This window comes from Embiotoca jacksoni, unplaced genomic scaffold (assembly GCF_022577435.1).
Source record: "Embiotoca jacksoni isolate LCO1_2020_lvr unplaced genomic scaffold, fEmbJac1.0.p SCAF_26, whole genome shotgun sequence".
Classification (NCBI taxonomy): Eukaryota; Metazoa; Chordata; class Actinopteri; family Embiotocidae; genus Embiotoca; species Embiotoca jacksoni.
In genome coordinates this window covers 6,286,119-6,313,476 of record NW_027185377.1, presented here as the reverse complement: position 1 = coordinate 6,313,476, position 27,358 = coordinate 6,286,119, and the positions used below count along the sequence as shown (strand labels likewise).

Sequence of the window (27,358 nt, the reverse complement as noted above, 5' to 3'; positions counted from 1 at the left end):
AGACAGAATTATTAATTTTTTCCCCCCATAGATTACAAATAGCCTGAATAAACCGGGAAAGTTCAGTTTCTAGAACTCTAACCGTGACGCAGTTGAAAGATCACAAAAACGTCAGGGTCTGGACCTCCAGAGGTTTAATCAAGCAAACATTTCACATGGTTTCTAGTTCTCAAATGTGACGATTTTCTGCTCTTTGTTTTGTATCTTTTTACATTTTGAACACAGCAGATGTTAGACTGTAGGGCAGATGGAATAAGTGGGCTAAGTATATTACTAAGGTTTTGTAAGTATAGTATCACAAAAGAGCTACAGGTTACAGCAATACATTTGCATGAATGTTTAACCCTGCAGAAAAACAATTTAATCTTTGTTCTTGCAGAGGTCTGGAAAGTGCACTGGCGCTATCTGGAAACCTAGTGTATTATTTTGAAGGTGAGACTTGACTTCCGTCCTCAATCTTTGTATCCTCAGGTCAACTTCACCCAGCCAGCTCAGGCGCACGCACACAGTCATTGAAACAGCCCACACTCTGTCCAAATTTGAATAATATAGCCTACACTAGCAGATGTTGTTATGGATGGGTTACGTGTTGTTATTCAGTCAGAGTAAGCTGAGAGCAGCACGGTGGGAAATTATGCAGGCTTTCTAAGCTCTGTTCTCTGTGTACCTACAGAACTCACATCGCACAAAGAGTGGTCACATTAAAAAAAAAAAAAAAATCAGAAGGCTATCAGATGTAGTCACGAGACCCAAAAATATCTTAATGCCCCATCAGTGAGATGCACAAAATAAATTAATAAATCATATTAAAATGGGTCTATTCAAACACTGTAGCTCTGCTCAGTTACGCCCTTCGCTGTGTGCTCGCTGCACTGTGCCACATGGCCATCCCATTCCGAGTGGGACACAGCCAGATAACAGCCAGATCTTCTTATCCAAAGAAAGGGCTGTGAAAGATGTTATCCCCTATTAGGAGAAAAGTAACAAATAGTAGTTCAGGTGTTGTCGCACAGTGGCATCAGCACATACTGTCTTATTTGAAATAAGAGGGTATGGCCCGTTGCCAGGACACTCAGAAACCTGCATTTATCAAAGCTCCTCTTGAAAGATAAAATAAGAATGGAATTAACTGACTACTGAGGAGTACTTCTACGTGCTGATTTCAGTGGAACTCCACATTTGTCTTTGGGTTGTTACAAGGAGCTGATCATTTGCTCTCTTTAAGAACCAAGGGATGCTTGGAAGATGATGATAGAAAGGGGCAGGCAGGAAACAAGGTCTCTCTGTCAGTGTGGTAGGACAGAATATAAACTTTATGAATGTTCTTCCATCTTACATAAAATATATGTAATTAAATACCAATATAAAATACATAGTAAGAAATATAACGGATTAAGTTGTATCATGCCGCACTGCAAAAGAGTCCGTTATTACACCCGTAGACACAGCTGAACTGTTAAAATAACAGAAAACCACACACAGTAAATGAGCTTCTTCAAACAGCATCTGTGGTTCATCAGTGTCTTTTTCTACCTTCTAGCCTCAAATCATTATGAACCATGAATGCTCTTATTAATATACTCCCGCTGTCCAAATACACCCACATGTGCACTGACATGAAATAAGTATTACAAAAATAGTATCACCCATCTGTTTTCTACACAAATCACTGGGAATTAAGATGGATGAAGCAGCTGGACTATGAAAGAACTCCAACTTAAAGGCTAATTGGAAAAGTATTAATTAAGAGTAATGAGAGGAGGGTCTTCTCTGTTTATCTATTGCCCCAAAAACAAATATTCACACATCTCTTTTGATTTATCCAGCTCCACTACGTTTTTAAGCAGCACCCTCAGCTTTTGGATCAAAACACAGAAATGTAAATGTGCGATGACAGGGCCCAGTCCATCATGAAACAAAGACAGAGACAATGGCTCCATTCAGCGGCACTGTCCATTAACAGGGCGCTTCCACTGAGAAGAGGTCACATTCCTCCATCTTACAGCTAATAGCTGGCACCGAGTGATGCCAGAGCCCACTTCAGGCGTTTTCTGCTTATTGAATGTATAATGAGGATGACGGTCGAAGACTGTCCTGGACGGGATCGTGGAGCATAATGAATGATTCTGTGTAATACCACTGTCTCACATCACATGAGATCATGTGGAAGTGGCTGTGTGAGCACATCAGCGCTTTATCATGCAGCAAGAGGTTACTGTGCATCCCATTACAAGAAGTATTCTGGAAAGAAAAGCAATTTGCAACCAAGTGACAACAAGACAAACACTGATAAACTGCACAACTCACTGGGTTAGATGTCACATTAAAAGGATGATAGTTGATTAAAACCACAACAGAAAGGGGCGGCTAGAACTCGGAGGGTAGAGCAGGACGTCCACCAGTCATAAGGTTGGCAGTTCGATCCCTGTGTCCTCCTGTCCACATGCAGAAGTGTCTTCGCACAAGACACTGAATCCCAAGTTGCTCCTGATGGCAGGCGAGCTCCCTGCGTGGCAGCTCTTCAGCCATTAGTGTGTGAACGAATGAACGCGAGACAAAGCTGTAAAGAGCTTTGAAACCACAGAGGTGATAAAGCCCTATATAAGTGCAGACGATTTACCAGTGTTCAGACATCATTGCATACATTCATTTTGGCAGCCTTCATTTGCACAAGTAATTGCACAAAATAAGGGTGACAAAGCATGTTTTCCTAAAAAGACAAATTTATTACAAGCTTCCAAAAACCCAGGAGGTCATTTAATAGCACTTACTGCTGTTTCAAAAGATATTTTTGGAATCCATAAGGAGTACTCTGCCCAAATGCATCTAATATACCCAGTACACTGCAGTTTTAAATCCATTTGACCCGTCCCAAACTGTCACTCTTCTTCTATAGGAAAACAAAAAAGGACTAATCTCCTCTCTGGATTTGTACGACAGATTAAAAGAATATTAAGTTATCATTAGGTAAGATTACGGAGCACAAAAATATGCATACGTTTTTTGCTCAACATCGTTTGTTGGATTAGGAAGTACAATGATGTCGCAATAAGGGAAACAGATTAAAAGTTTTTTTTTTATTGTGCATGAACATATATATTTTTTATCCAGATGGGCAAAAGAGTCTTGGAGGTTCTGGAAAACCTTTTAAAACAGCGGTTAGTGATGTCAAGTGACCTCCTGGGTTTTTGAACGATTGCCATGGTTTTATCTCCTAGAAAAACAGATGTTATGCTCCATAACTCGAATGTAACAGCAATACACAGGAGACACAAACTGGAGCTAAAGGATTAGAGTTTTAGCATAAGCTATACTGATATTCTAATTCATATTCAGCTGGTTCAAAAGGCAGAATTCCCCTCATCGGTTTGTTACAGGCTTTGTCGTGTCCTCATCTTCGTCCGTGGTCATTTAGTTGTGGCTCCTTTGAAGAACTTGATCCAACAATTTCTGCAACAAGAAAACAAAAAACTCAAAAGGATTGAAACACTCACAACAGAATAATGGCTACAGAAGATCCGTCTGGTCCACATAAAAGTCCCATAGCTGTTCTGCAATCTGCACCAACACATACACACATGTTCCCAAGGCCTTAGATGTGAATCACAGCCATGCGCAGAAACCAGAGTGAAGCCTGCTACCTGTCACCCTCTCGCCCACACTGTTCACATTTCCAGCTCCTGTTTTTTAAAGAACAGCGGGATCCCCTGGCATGGCCCCCCCTTACTTCCCCGTGTTATCTGCCACAGCAGCATTGTGGGTGGAGCAGCCGTATGTGGGCACCCACTCTATCTGCGGCTCGGCTGAATGGTGGCACTGCACTGTAGCTTTCTCTGCCACTGAAGGGCCTTTTGTTTCGTGAGGAACACAGGCCTCGTACACTCGGCACAATGAGACTGTTCACAGTTCCTCTTCATAATGAGAGAAAGGGTGTGCGGTGCAGGGTGAGACCGAGGCACTACAACTCCTCTGGCAAATCAAACTCAGTTCTTTAGAGCGCGATGATTGCTGACGTAAGAATAATACATATAAACATATAGGAACAGCCACATCACATGCTACAAATGCCCTGAAGTGTGTTATTTGAAGATCAGCTTCTCCCCAAACTGCTGGAAGAGGTGCAAGAAAATTGAAAGATTTGGCAGCAGCGACCTCTAGTGGAAACATAAATTCATTGTTGCTAACGGTAAAGAAAAGCTCAAATATTCATTCAACTGCTGTTTGCAGCAGAACTGACATTTACTTTTACAAACATCTTTACATCCTTACCGCTTCATACTAGGTACATACAACCAGTGCAGTAAATCAAAAATACAGAGAATCATACAAACAAGGATATAAAACAGGATCCACACAAGTATCCTCATTAAAAGACCCTATCTTAATATATTTTGTTTAATTTCCTTTATGGAATTCATTAATTTGATTACAACATTGAAGAGTGGAGAAATAGTGATCACGTCCTCAATATTAGTGTGAATTTCCTATTTTAAAAAGACCAAAACATCGTTTTAACAGACCAATGTGAATGCAGATAAAGACCATTATTATGAGTCAGAGAATAATTATTAGGCTGTGTTTTGTGTTACATAATGGAATTGGTTGGCCATTCTAATCCATTATTTTTCAACAGCTGCATTACTCTGAAGAGAGAAAAAGCTGTGATATTAGTACAGAAACCCTTTAGTGCTGGCCATTACTGCAGAATGTTTCACCCTTTGCAGGGTTTAATTGAGCTTGTAGGAGAAAGGTGTGTTATTACTTGCCCAATTGCCTGTGGGTCATATATACAATTAATGTTCTGTTCAGTGTCTCAGGCAGGTGCTAGTGACACTGTAACAAGCTGTTGTGAGGCTGTGTGCTGTATTCTGCATTTTTAAGCATTGGGTGCATTATTTCTGCCGACAAATGTATTTATATCAACTTCAGGGATCCCTAAATAAACATGCCTGGTGTTTAAATGTTGTGAGACGAGGAATAAAAGAGCATAAGAATCAGCCTGCTGGCAGTCATTTAAGATGCACTTGTAACATCTACTGATCGTCTTGTTGTTTTTTTAAACCCTTTTTTCTCCCTAACTGATAGGAAAATCATTTCAGTTCACACTGTCGGTATTATATACTTTATATTATGCATGTACTTGCTCTAGCTCTTCTGTAAATCTATTTGATTTTAATATGGTCAAATAGTACTTACTTTTTATGGACATTTATTTAAAAGGTTTGTGTTTTTAGCATCAATATTTAAGTAAAATCCCCCCTATTCAGTCTGGCATATTTATATCCATATTTGGAAACTTTTGGGATCTCTACAAAAGTTAGTGATGTGGGTTTAAATGACCTTTGACAGCTGGTTAGTGGGAATTAATAGACATATAGGACATATAGGAATTACCTTTTTGAAAAGCTCGACTCGCTGTCTGTTGCTCAAACAGACCTCCCTCTTCTTCTCTTCATCCTTTTTCCTCTTCACCTCTTCAAGCATGCTGTAACAAAATTATAATTCAGGGTCAACAAATGCTGATTGAGTTGGTGGTAAAATAAAAAAATAAATAAAAAAGACAGCTAAAGTATGATATTTTTGAAAATTGTACCCAAAGTATGTTTCAATTATCTAAAAACTATTTTTGTCAACGAAGAATTTTGTCATGTACAGTCCTTCAAAAAGCAATTTTATAGTTCAGTTTAAGTATTTCCCTGATAGCTGGACACAGTCATTCACTTTCCATGCACCACTACTTCCTGTACCAACAACTGTATATAACACTATAAATCCAGACCTCAGTCTAGTACATCTTCCTAATCAATAAGTGGATCTATCCGGAGGGAAAAACAAACAAGTGAGGCGAGGAAGAAGAAAAGAATAATTACAGCGAAGGTCCTGACAGATAAACAAGAGCAGCACATTTTGTATGGAGATGTCGCTGATACTGGCTCTGCTCAAACACACGATACGAGAGATAAGGATTGATCTGCCTACAAAGGAGAAGCATCTGACAGCGTGCCGACTTAGAGATTGAGATGAAACTCACCGCTTGGATCTGGGCTGCATGTCTCTCCCAGTAATGGCTCTGTCTCTGGGTCTGAAAAGGTTACCTGGGAACACACACACACACACACACACACACACACACACACACACACACACACACACACACACACACACAATTTTGATTGAGTTCAAATCGAAGCACGGCAGTCAATCACTAGTTTTTCCTGGTGAGACTGAAAGGCTCCTTTTATTTACAGGAAAAAGGATCATACTGCAATCTCAAGACACAACATGCAAGATTATTTTCAATAAAGGCAATAAGTCCACCTTCTCTGTTCATTTCTTAAGACATTTAGGTCATAAACATTTGTAGAAAACAAAGGGAGTGAACCATGACCTTTTTGATTGTCTACTTCATGAACTACTCTATCTGTCACCGAGTTTCCCAGCTGGTATTTCCCACTGGTGTATCTTCCTGTTACGGCCAGTAGGGGGCAGAGAGAGCCGTAAAATCTCAGTCCCAAATCTTTAACTTCTTTATTTGTTTGGAAACCTTATCAGAGGTAACACATCAAGAGCTTAATGACATTTGAGGGTCACAGAAATATTTCCACCAAACTCCAATGCCGGCAATCAATCTAGAACCTTGTTATTTAATAAAGAAGCACTTTCATGCAATAAAGCCATTTGTTTCTTACTGAAAGTGGCTTTTTATTGTATTTAGTCACAGCTTACCCCGGTGTACAAGTTATTTCTCTCTTTTTATATGTTGCTGCTTAAAAATTGGTTTAGATTATTGTATATCAGGGTGAAAATGTGATTTTACATTTCAAATATTGGCCTGAATATAACACATTATTTTCTTTAGAATTTTCTCTACATTTTCTGTTATCTCATTTGCTCATTCAGCTTCTCGATGTAATTTCTGTAAAGTAATTACTGATGCAGTGCAGCGTTCCCGGAAGTTGCGGTGCATCAACCTCAAAGTATAAACAATAAAGAGAAATATATCGTTACCCATTGGTGACTTAAATTCAAAAATATTGTCATGAGCCGTGATAACCAACCCTCTTTGTTCCAAATCTGTGTGTATGTGATTAGCCGAGTGGCGAACAGCCGCTGCAGCTGCACGGGGACAATGGGTCAGTCCAGTGAATGGGAGAGGTAAAAGCTTGATGCTGGCACATTACCGTTCACAGAGGTAGAGTGGCTGCTGTGGGCACTCCTCTGTCTGAATGCGGCGTGGGACGGCGGTTCTACAGAATCCGACAGCTCCCTCCTCTCCTGTGCCCTTCGCTCCAGCTCTCGCACTCTGCCCTGGGAACGATTGATGAAGTCTGGTCTGGACTTCTGCAGCGCTTGCTGCCAAAACAAGGAACACAGAGCTCTTCTTGACAAAATATTTCAGGCCAACCCCTCATGCCCCGGAACATACAGCCTTGAGGAATCATGGAGAACTACCTAAAGCCTGCATAAATGTTTGCTTTTTTTGTTGTTGTGGACATTGTAGTGTATTACAGAGGTTCACAGTTCCAGTTTTTCACCAATTTTTCTGTAATCTGAGATGATTTAGCATGAAATGCAGAATAGTTTCACCTCTTCAGGTCTCCAACATTAAAATGAAACAATTTAAGACAAGAGACATCTCTTTGGTTGTTTCCACCACACAAAGGGTAACGGGGGTTAACATATAGACATTGCCTTGTTTAAAGCTTAACACAAATCTTAGCTTGGCTATATTTACACATGTGCTTAACATGCATATAGAAGCACATTTATATACACTTTTGGATCACTGTTGGGGTTTTTCTCAGCAAAAAAAAAAAAAAAACAACATTATCTCTGAACTCACCTGAAGTGAAATAGGTTCTGCTGACCTTTCGGGATTCAGACTCAGCGGAACAAAGGCAGCACAAGGCTGGATGTGGCGTCGGGCTTGGCTTTGATCGGAATGAGGCTTCGTACATTTCCGCTCATCTGTCACTGCCGAGGCAGAGAAAAATCAAATAGTTTGCATTTTCATTTCCACCTTCACATATCTGAGTGCAATTCACAGATTGCTCAATAGCCCTACGGGCCTGACATGACATATTACTTCTTGGCATGATATGTAAAGAGCCAAAGAATTTCCCTGTATCTGTATTGATTCAATCAAATATTGTAGCTTTGTTGAACCTGCGACATTCTCAGTTAATTGCAATAAAGATCAATGCTGTGTGGGTGAGGAATTATGAGTACAAATGAGGAGAGGAGTAATAATACCATTATTTCCCTGAGGTGATGCTCTGGAGTCCTTTGCGGAATCGCCGTTTGCCGTTTTCTTCTTGCTCAGTTGTCTTTGGAGTTTGATATTTGCGATGATTGCAGCAGCATTGAGGGCAACCACTTCGTCCGAAGACTGATGAGGATCTGAAATGCGAGAGGGCTTTGATGTAACTGAGGAGTCAGAGAAACAGTGACACTGGCAGTCATTTGGCTGCTGTGCACCACAGGCACATTTTAACACAATCTAATATCCTGCCTCATTTGGTGGGTGACTGTATCAAACATTGAATTTAAATTATGTTGCCTCGGGCCTTGTAATTAATTGACGGCACTCTTAATGAACGTGATTAAAGAATAATTAATAATTTCACACAGAGAAAAGACATCATGAATGAGGAAACACACTTGCTCAGCAGGAAATCCCTCCTCGCGTTACTTATTCACCTGATTATTCAGACTTTCCCTGCTTTAACTGACGTTTTTGATGTTAGACTCGAGTCAAACTTAAGTCACAAAAATGAGGACTTTGACTCACTTGACTTGTGACTTGAGTCGAAAACATTCAAGTCTTTTTGACATGACAAATTGCTGAGGTATTAAAAGATAAATAGCATTGTAACAGGCAGGACTTGCATGGTTAAACATCTTATTTATTACTATGATATATTTGATCAATCTGCAAATGAGTTGACCAAACTTTCAGTTCTTAAAGAAAAGCAAAAATAAAGAAACAAACTGAAATGGTTGCAGTAGTTAGAGAGCCTAACACAGGGCACAGGAAGGTGCAAGTTTGAGCAAATTACAAGCTTTCCTGGTGTAGTTCTGCAGGCAAACAAAAAAAAAATAAACTAGTAACAGGCAAAAGCGTAAAATGAGAGAAATCACACAGGAGGCAGAAAAGCAATTAATTCACGGGGAGGAAGTGAGACATGAGAGGATCTGTTAACAAAAAGATGGAAAGGCAGATCTCAGAGTTACTAATGAGGAGCTAATGAGACATACATGAGCATAGGAATTGGCGGGAAAAACACAGGGACAGGAAGTATAGCAGAGAGACACGAAAAGTGACGCCGAATTTCAAAATTGCGTACTTTAACCGCAACACTTGAATGCATCACCGCCCGACATATCTGTCAACTTTAATTATTTTACTGAGAAATGAACGTGTTTTCACGTCCTCTGTTTAACGCACAAAATAAACATAGGGATGGTTTCTGTCCCGACAACAGTTTGGTAGTACTAAGTGAAAACTAAACACTTTTGTGCTGCGGCTTCCTCGCTCTCTGAAAATACCTTAAATCGGTGGCCCCGCCCCTTCCGTGACGTAGCCAAGGTGGCTTATGAGTACAAATGTACTTGTAGTGCGCCGCATGTTTCCATATTTGACCGTTATGCACTCAAAATATTAAGTGTACGCAAATATTTGGAAGGATTTGGAACTCATCAGGAGTGATTTCAGAGTAAAACAGGAAACCTAACCAAAGTAAAAGGCACAGCCGTGACAGAAATAATGTTCAAATGCTGTGCCATTTTACTGATGTGCATTTCATTTTGAATATTGACTCCATAGAGACTTAACCTGAGATTGAAGTTTCGGGTAATACGCTTGTTTGCTGTCTTGCTAACAGTATTTTGTACATGCAATATGAAGCTACGGCCAGGAGACTATAAAGTGAGTCTAGCATATAGACTGGAATCAGGGTTCAACAATCAACTTGCTCTGTCCAAAAAAAAAAATCCACCACCCAGCAACCTCCAAAGTTCATCAAAGTGTTTTGGATTTTCTTGTAGCCGCTGTGAGGAAACCAATACAAACTCCAGAAAGTTACTCCACGGGAAATAGAAGAGGAAGAGCCCTGCACATAACTTTTTATATACACCAAACAAATAACATGACGCTGTAGAGTTGCTGGGAGGTGGATTTAAGTAAAACCATAACTAAAACCATAACTAAAAACTAAATCTCAACTCCGAAGTAACTTACAGATAACAAAAAACAGATAACAATGCGAGACTAGATTTTGTCTCCTGGATGGCAATGACTCCCCACAATGTGACTGTGTGACTAGATTCTTTTTTTGTCCCCAAAACCTGATTACTGAGAAGAAACGCACACAAATGCGATTGCTGCATTGCTGGATCTGAATTCCATATCTGATTATGACACATCCTAATACTTTATTTTTCAGCATTGTTTGCAGCAGCTTGTGAATAGTCTTCTATCCCTGTGCTGCCAGTGAAGTGGAAAAAAAGAGGCTGGAATAGATTATGCATGCAAAGAGATGCGTGGGAAAATGAAAGAAGGTGAAAATTAGAGAGCACGTCTAGGTGCTGATGGTGCGTTTGTGTCTTGGGCGATGTTTTTTGACATCAGTGCAGATATTTGCCATGACTGTAAATTGCACTCATGGAAGCAGATAAAGGAATTATCTCAATAATGCCTATCAATAAGACACCAAAGGTGAAAGACAGTATTAAATCAGACCGGATGTGTAATAATTTGAAGCTAGAACATACAAATGGCACAAAGGAAGTGTATATTTAGACGCTGCCTTCCTTTGAAAATGAAGATCAGAGACAGAGGGAGCCTGTGTGCTGACAAGAAGGCTGTCAAAGTGGGACAGAGATACCTACCCAGGGCCTTGATGAGAGTTGGAATGGGGGACGCTTTCCTCGCTGCCTCCTCCGTCGGTGGTACTTTTTCTTTCTCGCCTCCGTTTGATTTAAGGGGGTCTGCCACTCGTTGACCTGCTTCTCTCGCTGCTTTTCCTGGCTTGATGAAACTACTGTCAGCTGAGTTCACAGGGTTGATGCTGGTCTCTCGTGGAAGCTCAAAGCTCCATTTCCTGGCAGCTGGTTGTGTCACATTCTCCTTGCTTGGCTCAGTGTGTCCAATCACATTGCCATAACAGCTCAGCGGTCTGCGCAGCCTGTCCGATCTCTGTCCAACAGCCTTTGGAGAAACCTCTGAGGACGTGGGTGCTGCTATGGCAGGGGGGCCGCACACAAAAAGACTCAGCGTGGATCTGTGCACAGTACCATTTTTCTCTGGATCCGAAGTGAACGTATGTGGTGCCACAGATGACCTGGAATTCAGATGGTGATATGACGGCGCTACGTTGGTTTGTGAAGGGTTTCCCTGAATCCACGTGCTGTTGCCTTTATACACTCCCTCGGTGTAGCTGTGTCTGTACTCTGGGTGCCTGGACCCTACCTTTGCTGGACTGTAGCTCTCCCTGTGCTCTGTCACTTTGATGATGGTGGCCTTTCTCCTGTGGACCACTGTGTCCACAGCATGGGTGGCAGGCGGTGTCCCTGCCGTGCTTGTGCTTTGGGCAGAGCTGGACATCACCCTTTTCTCTCTCACTTTGACTATAGTGGCCTTCCTTTGCATTGTAACCTGCCTGGAGTTTGGGTCCATGGGCTGGTGGGGTACGGGAGGAGAGGGCGACTCGCTGGACCTGGAAGAATGGTTGCAGGAGCCAGGAAGACTGGCAGACCTGCTCACTTTCCTGGAGGAGATGGTGATGGAGGAGAAGCTGGCTTTGTTCTGAGGGATGAGCGTCCTCACAGCAGAACTTGTTTGTATGTGCGATGTCTGCGCACTGTTTGTTTCACACAGTGGGACCGTCGCCTTTATGGGCTGAACACTGCTAGTCCTTTGCAAAGGAGTAGTTGACTTAAACGCCTCTGTGGTGGTCGCGCCTTGAAGCGGCGTGTGTGGTCTGCAGGGATCGGCAGAAGTTGTGTGATGCAGAGCAGAATGCTTGAGGGGCTCGACGCTGGTTGTTTTCATCAGAGGGGACTTCTTGTTGGGGTCTGAGTTGGTCCCTGTCGGCGGCTCGCTAGATTTACTGCCTCCAGGGAAAGCGGACACCCTGATGCTATTCCAGCCTCTCCTTAGAGCTTGCCAGCTTACAGGTCTGCCACCTTCATTAGCAGGAAAGCTACATTTCTCTGGCACCTGCAGCATGTGAATAAAAGAGATTAGGTGATAAAGATTCTTAATTATGCAGGGAAACCCCATCCCACCTTGCTGTTGTTACTAATGTATCTTGCTAAATGTTCTGTCATTAATCAACACAATAAAACAGACGCTGCACATTTCATCTTAGCAATTTGAGCTGCTGAGTGTCAAATGCAGAAAATGAAGCTTAACCTCATTTATGAGACATTGACAATATCTCGCCAATACTACAATTCAACAGCAGGTCAGCTGCCTTGTCTTTCTTCAGGGCTTTGCTGTTTGTACTTTAGTCAGATGACTCTTCCCATGCTTGACACAGTGAATGCCCCAGTAGCATTCGAAGCAGCAGCAGGCAAAGCCAGCACACAGCGTGACTTATCCCTCACAGAATAACAATGACACTCTATCCTCCGCCATAGAAACTGAGAGGCAAAAAAGCACAGATTCTGGTCCTGGGGCTGGACTGGATTCTGACGGTGTTTATGGAGCATGGAGACCCACTGATATGTCCCTATTCTGAACACCAGCAGGTTTATGATGTGGGATGCACTCCTTCAGCCCTCATTTATAGCGTTTCATTAACCATAACAGTAATCATGTCTGAGAAAAATGTGAGATTTCTATTTCTTTTTGAGAATGTGAAGTTTCGACACAACTCTAACCATGCTAGGGGTTGAAAAGGATAGCTGTTAACACACAAAAAAATGTTTTACCAAAAAGAGAAGAAGATACATTCATATTTCTTTATGATCAAATTAATGCACACACATTAAATAACTTAATAATTAACTAGACTAATGGTCACAGGCAAATAGTTGCATCTTGTTAATGCTAACCCATGTATTTTTGTGGTGGCTCATTTTCTATTGATTTAGGCAAATGCAGTCTCTGACAGGGAACATGTTTAAAAGATCACAGAGACAGTGACATCTGTGATGATCCACAAAGCAAAGAAGTCTGCCATTAGAAACTTGTCTTTTCAACTAATTTTTTTTTTTTTTTTTTTTCAAACTTCACTGACTGCCTTGGTCTAGTGGGGAAATGTTTTTAGAAGCGCAATATTTGCCACTTGTCTTGAAAGGTACTCTTTAAGGTTCCATAGAGTATTTGTTTGTCTGCTTGTTTGCTTGCTTAAATAACAGAATCTACAACATTCCATCATAAATTAATGTTCCTTTCTTTAAAAGAGGTCGGCTGTGAACATAAATTACATTTATTTATTAAATGAGTCTCTTTCTTCATATCAAATTAAGGTCAGAATGTGTAGGAGTACAGGTGTCAAGCTAAAAGAAATTGAATAAACAAAATTAAAATAAAATCATCTATTTTATATATGAACATTTCAATAGTAAAATTTGAAGCAAATTTCGACCCTTTAAACTTCATAAATGAGGCCCAATATTGAGTGTTATACCAAACAAATCCTGAAACACTAAATCTATCTATTTTTTTTTTTTACGGTTAGAAACTGGAGCTATTGGCCTAAGCATCAGTGAGCATAATATAAGCAGAACACCAAATTTAACCCCATTATCCAGACAGGCATACTATGCACCTCCTGATAGTCATCATAATATTGTACCTTTGTAAAGTTATCCTGGGCTCAATGTTGAATAAAAAAAACCTTTGACATTACCTGTTTAGCAACAGGAGAGCCTTGATCAGGTGTCTGCCACGTCTCCACACTCAAAGCCCTCAGACCGGTGTGACTTCTCTCCACCTCTCCATCTGTGTAGCAATGCAAAACAAATAATCTACTCTCATATTTCTGACAAGACACACACTCACTCGCTCTCTCTCTCTCTGTCTCTCTCTCTCTCTCTCTCTCTCTCTCTCTCTCTCTCTCTGACACGTACAAACACAAAAAAGTCAGCCATGTCTCTGGCTGCACGGCAATGTTGACACTGTCAATAGATGACTTTGGCACAGTGAAGTGAATGTAGCAACACCCCAGAGCCACTTCTCTGCTTACTCAGGAGACGTAGCAACTTGACTGGTCTGCCTCTCAGCCCCGGCTGATGCTCTGTTGCCACCCTGACTGCTTGCCTGGCTGCACCGCCACCTGCTGCTGTTACCATGGCGACGGGCTCTCACTTTGGGCTAACCCTTGACTGCTGTGCGGATAATCCGTGGTGTTTTTCGTTTTAAGGGAGAAAACGCGAGACAAGGTGAAAATTGCACCACTTTGTAAACATGATTACAGTTGAAAGACAAATAAAACGTGGCTTTAAAGGTTTAAAGGACCACGGCCCTCCTGACACATCGTTCCACCTGCTGCTACCACAATACGTCTCATTTCCTTCTCTATAAAAGGCCCCACACCAACTTAAGCCCCCCCCGAAAGAGCTTCTCTCATTACCCGTAGCTGAGCTCGAATCACCATTTTTCCAAATCAACAGCTGACCTTAAAATCCCAGAGGAAAATTGAGAGGCAAGGCCATATGGCAAATACCCTCTGAAGTCCCCTCCCTCCCAATTTATTCGTCATCCTCATGAGTTTTATCTAAATAGTAAGTGTGAGCAGGGTGAAAATTAGCGAGCCTGTCCAAACATGAAGGCCCTTGAAGCACAAGATCCAGTTTTATTATCATTTGCTCATTAACATCAGGCCATTTCAAGTTTGTTAAATGTGACTTTTATGGAAGCAGAGGGCACTAAGTGTCTGCAATGAGACCTCGAGTCTGATTAAAACTACTTCTGCAAGGGGTTGTCAGCAACCACCAGAAAGGGAGAGAGGAATAATGAGAAAGAAATTTGCTAGCAGCAGTGCAACTGAGTCACTTCTGTTTGGAATAATTGTAGTTTGAATTCTATTTGGTTACGAATGTTGAATTGTAGATTTAAATGTAGTGAGCTGAGCTAAAGCAAGTGCAGCATCAAAACCTAATTGGATGCAGACCTGCATAAAGATTTTTTCTCCTTGTTGGTCATATCTTTCTACATCTCATTGCTGGTATTTCAGCCAATTTGTGCACCTGCACTTCCATAGTTTTATTCAGTGTGAAGTGAATGATATGAATACTAATGGACCGTATGATTGAATAGCAAGAGATACAGACGAGTGAAAAATTAAAGGGAAATCCAACATCAAGTGTCCCAGTAAACAGCTTCAGTGCTCTTTGGCATTGATTCACAAGTATCTAAAACTCTATCGTAGGGATGGAACACGATTCTTCGACAAAATGTTCCCTCATTTTGGTGTTTTGATGATAATGATGGAGACACATTGGCCCAAAACCTCCAATAAGTCTCAGATTGGTTTAAGATCTGATATGATTTACATCATTTTCATCAAACCAAACAGAAAACGCTCAGGCTTTACGGGGGCATTGTTGTCCTGCAAAAGACCCCTCCCACCAGGTTAGAAATGTTTCATCAAAAGATAAAAGGTAATCCGTCTTAACAACTTTGTATTGATTTGCACTGACCCTCCCCTCAAAGGACACAATTGCACCATCACTGGAAACCCCATGTGTCAAATGCAAAGCCAGGTTTTCTTTGATATGCTGAGGTTGAACAGTCTTCATAATTATACAGTTTATGACTTGTATAAATTGTTAAAAACAATCTTACCTACATTATAAACCGCAGTCTGTGCATGGAGCTTTTAACTATGTGATGTTAATGAGGTATCTATCTTACCACAACTGCCCTGTCTATCAAAGTCCCTTGCTGCCCCGGATGGATTGCTTTGATTTCTGTGAGCAGCCTGAGCGCTGCCAGGATAATCTATGTATAAACAAGGACAAGGTTGAAAGATCAAACCTCAGATCAAACCCAGAGAGTGTGGGGCTGCCATGTTCAAAGATTAACAGGGCTCCTTCTCCAACCAGTCTGCATCTCTCCTTATCTCTCTGCCTCTTGCTTTTACCCCCCCCCCCCCCCCCCCCACCCTGCCTCTTTTTTGTCAGCTTTTCAGGTCTAATAGCGTCCATTTCCTTTTGCCTGCAATGCAGCCACAATAGCTTGGCACAGCAGTTGGGGCCAGTTGTACTTCGAAATTGACTTTGTTTTAGGGGATGTTGTTTAAAGTGATCATCCATTCAGTCACTGTGGAGCATTTGAAAGAGGACAGGGGCAACAATGCTGCAAGGAGCTGATTAGAGGCAGGTAAACTGTGTGGCAAGTCAGCCCTGAAATAAGCTCTTGTTCTCCCTCTGGCTAACTCGGCCCCCGCAGTTACCCTGTGGCCATATTTGCTATAGCATTGATCAAACACTAAACATCAGTTGAAACGGAGCCTTTTTTGTGTTTTGGGGAACTTTCTGTTGTAACAGAGTGACTCCATGTTTTTTTTAAATGTGTTTTAGGTACAAGGCTTACATAATGATAACACTTGCATAACTGTGCTTTTGCTGGAATCATGAGTGTTTTCTTTTACTCAGCGGAAAACACAGCTGTTATGCAAGAAATTGTACAGTGATACAGCAAATTTGCATTTAGCTACCTTGAGCCCTGGGTGTTCCTCGATTCTTGTGAAATGTCGGAGTGATGGCTTGTTTCAGTTTTACCTGTAAAAACAGAAAAATGTATTTTTACAAAAAAACAAAAAACAAAAAAAACAAACAAAAACGCACCTTTGCATTAGTAGTAGTATCGGCCTAAAACATCTCTGGTCGAATACTGGCATCTCAAACATTTAAAAGATTAGTTTGACATTTAGTTAAAAAAGCATATTCACCTTCTTAGCGATAAAATAAGAGCCAGTTAGCTTAGTTTATTTAACAAGCTCTGCCTAAAAGTAGCTAAACACATCGTACCTTATTTGTTTCAACCCTTTAAAACTGAGGTGTGAAAGAGACTAAGCTTGCTGTTTCCCTATTTACTGTCTAAGCTAACCATCGGCTCGATATTTTCAATATTCTCAAAGGAAGCATATTTCCTGAAACATTTCAAACTGTTTGTTTAATTATAATCTCACAGAGTAAATGCTGATTCATGTAGGCTATTTCAAACAACCTTTAAGTTACTGTGTGGATCAAAAAAAGAAAGAAATATCTCAGTGCCGACGTCAAATAATATTTTTTTTCACCAGTGAGGAGAAGGGATCTGCTTTGTGCATCAGTTCAGTCAAAAATCTCAGGTACAACACAACAATTTATTGATTCTGAAGCCATATTATCAGCTCACTTGGTAATACTCCCATTTCATTATCTTTGCACATTGACTTGCATCCTCTCAGGGTACAATGCTCAATCTCTGTCACCACAGCTCCAAATGAGTCGTAAACCTTTTGAGAATGCGTGGAGTTCGTGCAGAGTAAGCTGTTTTCAAAGGATGCCGGAGCGCTGCCTTCTCCCTGGGTAACAGACTTGAATACAAATGGCTCTCTTTGGCGCTCTGTGTGTGTTACTCTATGTCGCCTGGCACAAAGCACCGTCACCTCCATCACACAACACTTAACTTCAGACTTGCAGAGCTCACGCTGCCTCACTAACATGTAAGAATCACAACCTGCGAGGAGGCCAGTGCCAAATCCAGGTTAAATGGGCTCAAAGTCTTTGCAAAGGCCCGTTTTAAAGTGGTTATAGCTGAACATATAGAAGCTGTTCAAGAAGGTTAGGATGAGACAAATCAAAATGCTCCAAAATATCTTTCAAGGAGGTCTGAAATGACCAACAGTAACATGTTTGCTTAGTTTTATAAAAGTAAATGTTGTCTGTATTTTTCTTCATATCTCTCAAATCTAAATGTAAACTGAAAACACTCACAATATATGCTTAAGGTTTTGTTACTACCAGTGTTGTTTGTCTTACGTGGCTAGCAGAGTGATCCAAAGACTGGTTTTGGTTGAAAGCATCAGCCATCGTCATCACTCTTCTTTGGATTGGCAGCCACCCAATTTTAACTGGAGCAAGATAACTGAGTTGAGCTTCTTCCTTCCTTGGGGCCTGAGTGATATGAGCTCTCTCCCAGCTTCCTCTGTGCTCTGCCGGGGAAAGAAACCCAGTTCGGAGGGAGTCCTGGCTGCCCATTGAACTCTCGCATAAGCTTGAACTTCCACATGAAGATGAGCCCCTGCTGAAGGAGGGAAAGCCCGAGTGTCTCCAGGCACGTCCAGCTGGCTCTTTGTCGAGAACAGGCATGGATGTTGTCCGATCATTTAAAGCTGGAGCCTGATCATGAGCTGGGGCTCTAAGTTTGCTCTGCATCGTATGCAGGTGGTCCAACCATCTGTCTAGCTGGCCTCCTTCGATGGCGCTCTGGGGCCGACGTGCACGTTGGGGGCGAGAAGCACTGGGCAAAAGCTCCCCCTCTGATGCCAAGCTCTCCCAGTAGGACTCGTCCCCTGATCTCCTCCAGCCCGGAGCCCTCCTTTGGTGGGCAGCTGGTCTGCGGAGAGTCATCCCTCTGGAGCTCAGGTAACCACTCTCAAATTTCAGACCTCGATAAAAAGCCTTTTACAGTGGGGGAATGAGAGTCCCCTGGCTTAGCCGGACATCTTAGCATGAGGCATGCCAGAAATGCACTCCACATAATTTAGGATATACAAGAATAACTGAGTTCATCTTTGTTGCAGATCTGTTATGAGAAGAATCAGAGTACAGTTCAGAATGAGAATTACGTTCCAATTATTCTCGATCATAAGACACTTCAGATTTCTACTATCATGGTGCTGCTAATACGGTCACTTACCAGTTCCTGTCAAACCATCCTTTTTTCACTTGAGTCCAATTCTCCTCAGTCCTTCGTGTTCAGGAAGTAAACACTCTCTGTCTTGATATAAAGTAGGTACTAGTGGGTGCTGTCTCCAGCCAGGCATGTAGCAATGTGAGGGATGCCTTGGCGAACAAAAGAGTTACTGAGCACAAGGGCTGAACATCCAATACTGAGAGGAAGATGGAAAGAGACAGAGAGATGGGCGGGCTGAAAAGAAGAAAAAAAACAAACACTTGTTGATGCAATGGTTGACGTAGCCATATCTCCATTTAATCAAACATCATCAACATTTAGTTTTTAAACCATCTCATTTGGGGTCCATACAAGTCAGCCATACCATCCAATGTTAAAAAGAGCGGATAAAACTCCTGACATTCAGGCGTCCTCACAAATGATCGAGCGTCACTAATGAGCAGATTATCCATGTTATTCCATGACTCACTTACTGCTTTGGAAATCCTCTTTGTTGAATTGCCCCTGTTTCTTCTACGCCCTGTGATCTCGTGGTTGGTGACTGATGATGAAGCGTTGCTGTCCTCAAGCCTCCATTCAAGCCATGTGATTTAAGCAAGACGGTCTTAAAATGGGCCAGTGTCCTCTTGGATAAGTAACGGTGACCCACATGATGTCCCACAATGCATGAGTGAAGGGTATTTACAAGGCAGAAGAACTTGCTTCAAGCTAGAGGCAAGATTTTGCCTCAGATTTGATCCAAAGCCAGTTAACTACAGATCTGCAAAGACACAACTTCTTCCAAAAAAGAACAGTCGTTTGCTTTGATGTTTCATAGATTTCGGTGTTTCTCAGTGGATTAACAGTCCCCAGATGTCTTTCAAAGAAACTTCAGTGTCACTTAGTGGAATAACATTTTCCCGAATGTCTTTCAAAGACAGAGATAAGACAGAGATATAATTTGCTGTGACCTGCTTTAAGACACCTTATCAAGCCGAGAAGCTTCTCGCAGAATCAATGTGCGGTGTTTGAAAGCAATTTGTATCTTTTTGTCGTCTCTGCCTGAAAGACAACATCAAAACAAATCAAAAACTCAATTGAGTAAAGACAGATTCAAATAAGTTTGAAAAGAGCAAGCTGTTTGTATGTGAGAATAAGCAGCAGCCCCATCTGCTGGCAACACTCCAACACAACAAGTGGAGGAGGTGAGAGAGAGGGAAGGCCTGGGGGGTCAGAAGTTGGGAGACATCTCTGAATGATGGGATGCAACCAGAGGATGCTGTGCAAACAAGATGAATAAAGATTATCAGTTTTAAATGCTTGTACCAGGTGCATCCCTCCCACGTCTTTCGTTTAGCACCTGCAGCTTTTGAGGAACAATTCTTATTATCTCAGCACATCAGTGCTCAGTCTAACACGCTTGCTCAGGCTCCCATAGCGCCATTTTTAACTACAAAGAAGAAGGGAAATGGACTTAGACTGCATGAATTCTAATTCTGTGGTTCAGCCAAAAAGAGGAATGATCTCTCTGTGTTTTACCAGCATAAAGTAAGAGGTCATTTCATCTCAAGGAATACTAGCGCTTCCCTTAGAAGATAGGATGTATGTAAGTTAAAATCATATGTGTGTAATTTCTTTATTTAAAGATAAGTGAAGCAGGTAATGTTTTTAATTTGGCACACGTGTTATTGTTAGTTCTACAATACTTTAATGGAAAAAAAACCCTGTAAATTCATAAAAAAAAGTACCTCGTGCACAACTTTCAAAACTCACCTTTTTACTTTCTCACCTCATGCTTGTTACCATTGCCATTAGTAGTATAGCTAATCATATATATATAATTTTTTTATTTTTATCACATGTTAAATGCTTACTCTCATGAATATGCATTCTTTGTTTTGTTATCTATCTGGTATTTATTTTCTGTTCTGTGGATATTTTGCATAGTTAAATGTTGTATGAAAGAATAAAACCATCAGCTTTAATCACAGTAGCCTAAAAGTTCCAGCAAGCTTGCTATAAATGCAATTCATAAATAAATGATCCTCTCTTGAAAAACGATTCGACTTGTGTATTGGCGGAAGTAATGACTGTGGGTAAAGTCAAGAGATCAACCATCGTTTGAATCTTAGCTGCTTTATAGCCTTCAGTGGTGGAACAGGTACTCAAGTCCATTAAACAGTAATATTCCACTACAAGTTTAAGTCCTACATTCAAAACCTTACTTGAGTAAAAGTTTAAGTATTATCAGCAAAATGCACTTCTAGTAATAAAAGTAAAAGTACACAGGGGTAAATGTCAGAGTTTGACTATGATATATGACGTTTTTTGTGCTGTATTTATTTAAGGTTGTGCTTATTTTAATGACCTTATGTACTGTTGGTTAATTTACTATCCAGTCATGCATCATATTCCATGGGATCATTATATGTTTGAATCTTTTTCTGCTCTGTAAGAACTACTTATCTCTATATAGTCAACAAGCTCAGAAAAACACTGCATTTTCCAGCTAATCCAAAAGGGTTTTTAAAATGGTTAATTTAACCGAAAAACAAATTTCCTCAACCCATAAAAGAACAGCTAATCCTCAGAAAAAAGAAAAAAAGAAAAAAAAAAATCAAATTCACAATCACCAAATTTGGAGATAAACGGTTTTGACTAGACAGCAAGGGTATTAAAAACTGTAATCTTAAAAGTAATTGTCAAGCAATACTTTCAAACAAATGCAGTGGAGTAAAAAGTACAATATTACATTGGCCTATGTTTTATTTGTTTATTAGTAGGCCTATGATGTTGCATAAAAAGGGAAAGTAGGCTACTCTATGTACGGTGAATCTACTTAGTTAGATTTCACCGCCGATAACATTATAATAGTAATGTTGCTGCTGCAGACCGACTTAGAATCGACTAATAATACACGGAGGTTTAGTTGTGGAGCAGTTTCCGTCGCAGTACAAACAGCAGTGAGACTTCAAGCAGGACGCCCGGCTGCTGCATGCAGCATGCATGCACGCTGCCGCCGCTGCATGCATGCATGCTGGACGAACGAACGCCTACAGGGTGGAAAAGAAAAAAAAAAAAAAAAAGTTGTGTTCCCTTCCTCCCCCTTGCGGAGCGTCCTGTCACTGGTGGAAAATGGCTGCTCGGAGCAGCTCCCCAAAGCTCAGAGAAAACTGAAAAAAAAAAAAAAAAAAAAAAAAAGAAACAAAAAAAAAGAAAAGTCCACCTTATCTGCAAGAGGTCACATCTGGACCCTTCTCTTAAACAGGCACGACGACAACTCGGGCGAAGCCTCGACACGGAGAGAATGTCTCGCTGGGTGCCCACTAAAAAGGAAAAGTACGGAGTTGGTACGTAAAGAAAAAGTCTCATGCTCCATCGCTAGCTCGTCCTAGCTCTCTTTGCGCTCAGATTGCACAAGTCAGGGAAGAATTGTGATTAGAAAGCGACCGGCTGAGCGCTTCTCATGCGGTTGTAGACGCGTTTTTTTTGTTGTTTTTTTTTTGGTGTGGGGGGGGGGTAAAAATTTGGCTTAACTAGGGAAATGCAAATCTTTCTGAGTGGGGAATAAACCGGCTGGTTTGCATGAAACGCAAAAACGGGGATAGTGTGTCTTTTGTGAGGAAGAGGGCTGGCGAGTGTGGATCGGGAATGGTTAGAGGCGCGCCTCGCTGTTTCCTGTGTTATGGGGCCTCCGCTACAAACTTAACTAGCGAGTTACTCATGACTTTGTAACTGTAAAGTTGTTGTTTTTTCTCTTCCCCCCCCCCGCTTACTCGTGTTGACTCGCTTCGTCTTCCATACGGGGAAAGCTTTTGTTGTTGGTTATTTATTGTCACTTCCTCAAAATGTTGTAAAAACCTGGCCCGACCACACAGTTCTGTTTAGCTTCTGGTCTTCATTGTGTTTTTTTTTTTTTTTTTTTTTTTTAATTTAATTTTTTTTAATGTTTATTTTTTTTAAGGGGTTAAACATCGAATATGCACCACAAAAAGTATCTGTAGCCAGTGTTACAGAAGTTGTATTGAAGAGTTCACCTGAAAAGAAAAAAAGAAAAAGACACTGCCAGGTTATAAACATGGACTGTTTTCTGTGGGAAAGAAATATCAACAGGTATTTTATTGGGGACGTGTTTTAATCATCTTAAAGTCATATGGTTGTATGAGCGTGTTTAGTTTCCACCGTTTTAAGTCTTATCTAATTATATTCTGGTCACAGTGTTTACATGGAGCAAGAGAAACCTGGTTGTTCATACCCCCTAAATACATTAGGGCTGTGTATTAGTGATATGATGCGTCATGTTACCAGGGTTAAGATTTACATATGTTGTGATTGTGATGATACAATAAGACAATATATTGAGATTAGAAAAGAAAAAAAAAAAGAGTTAAATATTAGGAAAAGTGTCATAGAATCAAGAACACTTTTTCTGTGACTGCTATTGTCTTGTCCGGGACCAAAAAGTATTCAGTCTATTATCATGAAGGGCTAAAGAAACAATCAAATATTCTCATTTCAGAAGCTGCAATCAGAGATTTGAAGCATTTTTTTTTCAGTATTAAAAACGACCTAAAGTGATTCATTGATTATTGAAATATTTGGCACTTAATTTTCTATGGATCAACTAATACAGCGATCGTTGCAGCTCATGTTTGTAATCAGAATCACAAAGAAACAACCTCATAAACCACCCTGACGAAGGTAACAGCCAGAAATACTCAAAGCCCTTAATATTGGAGAAGTATTGCATGACTCATTGAAATTTGAGGGACTCTCAAAGGGTTGTGTGAAATATGAGAGTAAAATAATAATAATGCTAAACTTGAATGCCTGAAATAATAGTGTGATGGAACTAATCCCGATTTTTCTGGGGCTCCCCTGAAACATCCTGATCCTGTTTTGTCAGCATTGTAGGTAATTACAGGAGTTTTCCAGGAGAGTTCAGTTTCACGACGATGGATTGTTCGTTTTTATTGTTTGTTACGCGCCCCGCCGCAGGCGTACCGAGCTCCCTTTGGCTGTGTCCATTAGTGGGACTGAGGGCTTGCAGCTGTACGAGGGCTGCTGATGCTCACTGATGAACGAGTTCAAGAGGTTGTACTGAAGCTTTGATTGGCACCTCAGACGACAGCAGCCAAATGAGCTCTGTTGTTTTCTTGCTCTATGAGCCTGTGGTCACTTTGTCTCTTGAGCACGTGTACGGTGTGAGAAGTATACAAACCCTACGCTGATGTTCGTCTCTATGGTCTCGGATGTCCATGCGATCTTGAAAGACTTCTTCATAAATCACGGGAACAAATTCTCCCAGTTCTCCCAGGTTCACTGAATGCAAGAGTGGATGAGTCATTCGAAGGAGAAGCAGCTGCCACATCACTGCTGCGGAGGATTTGGTGGGGTGCACCACCATTGCACTTTTAATACTTCATGTGTTGACCAAGGAGCACTAATGAGCTCTCTGTGAGACCTCTTATGCTGGCAGCAATCACTGTGGACCTATTTCTGTTTCAGCAGAACTTTTGTCTCACCATTTGCTCCTCTCATAATGGCCCCATGGGTTTATTACTGTATGTGGGAAATGTGTCTCTTTTAGTCTTTTCACAGCAGTATTAATAATGGATGCCACTGTCTTCTTACATCAGTGATTATAAATGCTTTTGTTATCACACCATTGGATTCACATTACCGTATTTGTGGGGGCACAGTAGTTAGCTGTAATACAATAACCAGTATTGAAAAATGAAACTATTAGATTTATGTCACAGTAATAACTGAAGGAGAAAAAACAACAACAACAACAACAAAATCTGAAGTCAGTGGAAGAAAATCATTGTTTTGGTTGTTTGTTTTGGGTTTTTTGCTGTGTTGTGTAGTTCTCTGCTGGTTGTTGTGCCTCTCTGCGTGGCAACAGAAGCCCCCCCCCCCCCCAATTCCAGCTGACGAGCTTCAGCCAGAGTAGATGAGTGAAAGAGTCTTGTTGGTTGCAGTTAAAGCTTGGTAAAACATTAGTTATACTATCGGAGTTGGTTCGGGCTGTGACTACAGATCAATCTAACCATTTTTTCAGATTACTCAATTCATTATTCATGATTTTCCACTAAGCAAAAAGTTGCGGATAGTACCTGGTACCTTTTTTGGTATTACCTTTTTAAAGTTTGTAACAGCCGAGTCAAAAATATAGCGCGATGTGGAAGTTCTGCAGACCGCTGATTCAGAATCACAATCACAAAATCACTTCCTGCACAAAACACGACATTCTGAACAATCCTGCCATTGTTAACTAGCCATTCTACCTATTGCAGCCGCTATTTTTTTTTTTTTTTTTCTTTCTTTCAATACACTGATACTTGATGTGGACGACGAACTCTTAGTTGACCAAGTTTTCATTAGTTGTTAAGTCCCAGGAAGAGAAAACACCCTTAAATAACTTAGAGAATCATTTTTTACAGTTCAAACCTTCCCTTGTGGGAAAGTGGCCTTATGAGTCACCTGGGTGGGACGTCGTGTGAGAAGTTTATCAAAGATCTCATTGTGTAAATACATTGTAAAATACCAATAATCATTGCCTGCAATATCGATAGCGAGGTATTTTTGTGAAAGATATCGCGATATTTGATTTTGTCCATATTTCCCAGCTCTACTTTAAGAACTACTCTACTTTGCTGGTCTTTCTGTACTTCAACTTTAGTATATCTTTTATTTTATATACTTGTACGGGGTATTTTCACACTGTTGTACTGCTTTTGCCTGACACTTCCGCCACTTTCATACAGATGTCATTTGGTGTTGTAAGACTGCTGGTCTGATGGTATGCGAGCACCTTGACTTGATTTTCGAAACTTGCTTCATCTGGAATCCTCCATATCTCACAACAGATGGACAACAGACTTTGTTGCTTTTACATCGTTTCTAAGGATAGCTTAAAGGCATGAGCTTAACTTCCTCCTCAAAACAATGTCTTCCGTTGCAATGTTCAGAATGCTGCCACTTGGCCTGGATCTCGCTCAGCTGATCTTGTGAATTGGCCGAATACATCAGCATTTGTGAAGCAGTCACGCACCAGAAGAGGTATCGACTAACTCCAAATGGAAGTTGAAATTGTGAGTTCAGTGCCTGACTTGATTTTCTGACCGGTGTTCATATCAGGAAAGAGGAGTAAGGGCTAATCGTTTGTCAAAAATGTGTAAAATTATGTCTCTCTCGACCTTGAGATAATTTCCTTACACTTCCCTTCTTGTCAAATGCCAACCAGTCCAGTCGAAATGAAAGGGATCAGGAGTTTCTAAGCCTTGTTATTCTTGTGGCATCTCAGAAGTGATTTAAAATGGCCCCGGGAGAATGTTGTTTAGCCGTCTACCAGTTCTACGATGAATTGAGCGGAAAATACTATGTGATGCTAATTTCAGGTGTTGTCTCATTAATTCTGTTTCATCCGGATGTTCCTTAAGAGAGACTTCAGAGGGTTGTGGTTCTAGAGAGCAAACCAGGGAACACTAAGCTGTGAGTGAGACTGACTGAAGACATACTTCACTGTTGAGACTCCTGCTCAAAATGCCCTCGTGATAAGAGCCTGTCCGATATATCAGAAGGCTGATTTAATTGGCTGATTTTGCTCTATCACAGATATCGGTATCGGCATACATGGAGGCTGATGTGTGATACGTCTCGTTTTTTTAAATTTTTTTTTTATAGTTCTTTCTTCTAATTAAATTCCCGGTAAAGTTGCCTGTTTCAGTGCACTGATGTCAGTGTAAACAACAAGCTGTAAATTATCCTGCCTTCTATTGGTCGATATATCGATATCTGAATTTGTTTACTCATTTATATAAGTATTATATTGTAATATTGGCTTCCAGCATCGGATGGGCTCTACTGAAGAGCATGTGCTGTCATGAGAAATGTTTTCCACCCACCAACTCCTCTCTTTTGGTAATATCACTTCATGTGATCCGACATCTAACAATCCGTCCCAGAACATGAAAAACAGAAATACATGTGGACGGTGTTTACCCCCCCGCCCCCGCCCGTCTCACAGTAGGTGAGGCCAAGAAGGAAATGCTGCTTCCTGGAGGTCAGATAGCAGACTGGCAGCTTATCTGAAAGGACAACTGGACACAAAAGTATCCACCCTGAGCTCAAAACTTTAACTCCGGTTCGGCTATGATTCATACTTTCTAACCCGTGTGTGGCAGACTGACATCTCGCGATGGCTCTCATTTGGAACAGGTTAGCGGTGAGTGACACATTCGGAGCAGAAAATAGAGACGCAGTCGCCTCATTTCTTGACTCGGTGCTCAGGTCATTTGTAAAGCCCCTACCCTGCAGTCGAGAAAAACCATCTCGCACACACACAAGTGCAGTAAGCTAAAAAATATGGTTGCAATTAAAACACAGTCTCGGTCACAGCATAAATTCTAACCACATGTTTTGACATCCACGCCTCGTATTTTACTCTGCTTTTCATAGCCCCGGCTGACGCCATTTGGTGTAAAATATGGGAGAATTATGATCTTTTATCGGCGTAAT

General features: G+C 41.1%; 2 protein-coding genes across 3 annotated transcripts in view; one reads left to right on the top strand and one right to left on the bottom strand.

Annotated features, from left to right (window-relative positions):
- Positions 1–125: 125 nt before the first annotated feature.
- On the bottom strand, positions 126–19,024 carry cunh10orf90 (chromosome unknown C10orf90 homolog). Its single transcript, XM_069160372.1, has 11 exons — positions 18,860–19,024; positions 17,980–18,745; positions 16,671–16,734; positions 13,860–13,951; positions 10,891–12,220; positions 8,254–8,400; positions 7,844–7,974; positions 7,182–7,353; positions 6,032–6,095; positions 5,395–5,485; positions 126–3,450 (listed from the first exon to the last, which is right to left on the bottom strand). The coding sequence occupies exons 2-11, from the start codon at positions 18,568–18,570 to the stop codon at positions 3,412–3,414; spliced, it is 2,721 nt and encodes a 906-aa protein (XP_069016473.1). The 5' UTR covers positions 18,571–18,745; positions 18,860–19,024; the 3' UTR covers positions 126–3,411.
- A 2,931-nt stretch (positions 19,025–21,955) lies between these two features.
- The window catches only part of dock1 (dedicator of cytokinesis 1), a 174,254-nt gene continuing 168,851 nt past the window's right edge, over positions 21,956–27,358 (top strand). For both annotated transcript variants that reach the window (XM_069160370.1, XM_069160369.1), the window contains exon 1: positions 21,956–22,185. In XM_069160370.1, coding sequence (XP_069016471.1) covers positions 22,143–22,185 — 43 coding nt within the window. In that variant the 5' untranslated portion in view covers positions 21,956–22,142. The remainder of the gene's footprint in view (positions 22,186–27,358) is intronic.

Coding starts and splice junctions, on each gene's coding strand:
- cunh10orf90 (XM_069160372.1), bottom strand. CDS start 18,570: ATGACTCTCCGCAGACCAGCTGCCCACCAAAGGAGGGCTCCGGGCTGG. Junction 7,975..8,253: donor ATCACCTCAGGGAAATAATG/GTATTATTACTC, acceptor CTGCCTCGGCAG/TGACAGATGAGCGGAAATGT. Junction 3,451..5,394: donor GAGTCGAGCTTTTCAAAAAG/GTAATTCCTATA, acceptor TTCTTGTTGCAG/AAATTGTTGGATCAAGTTCT.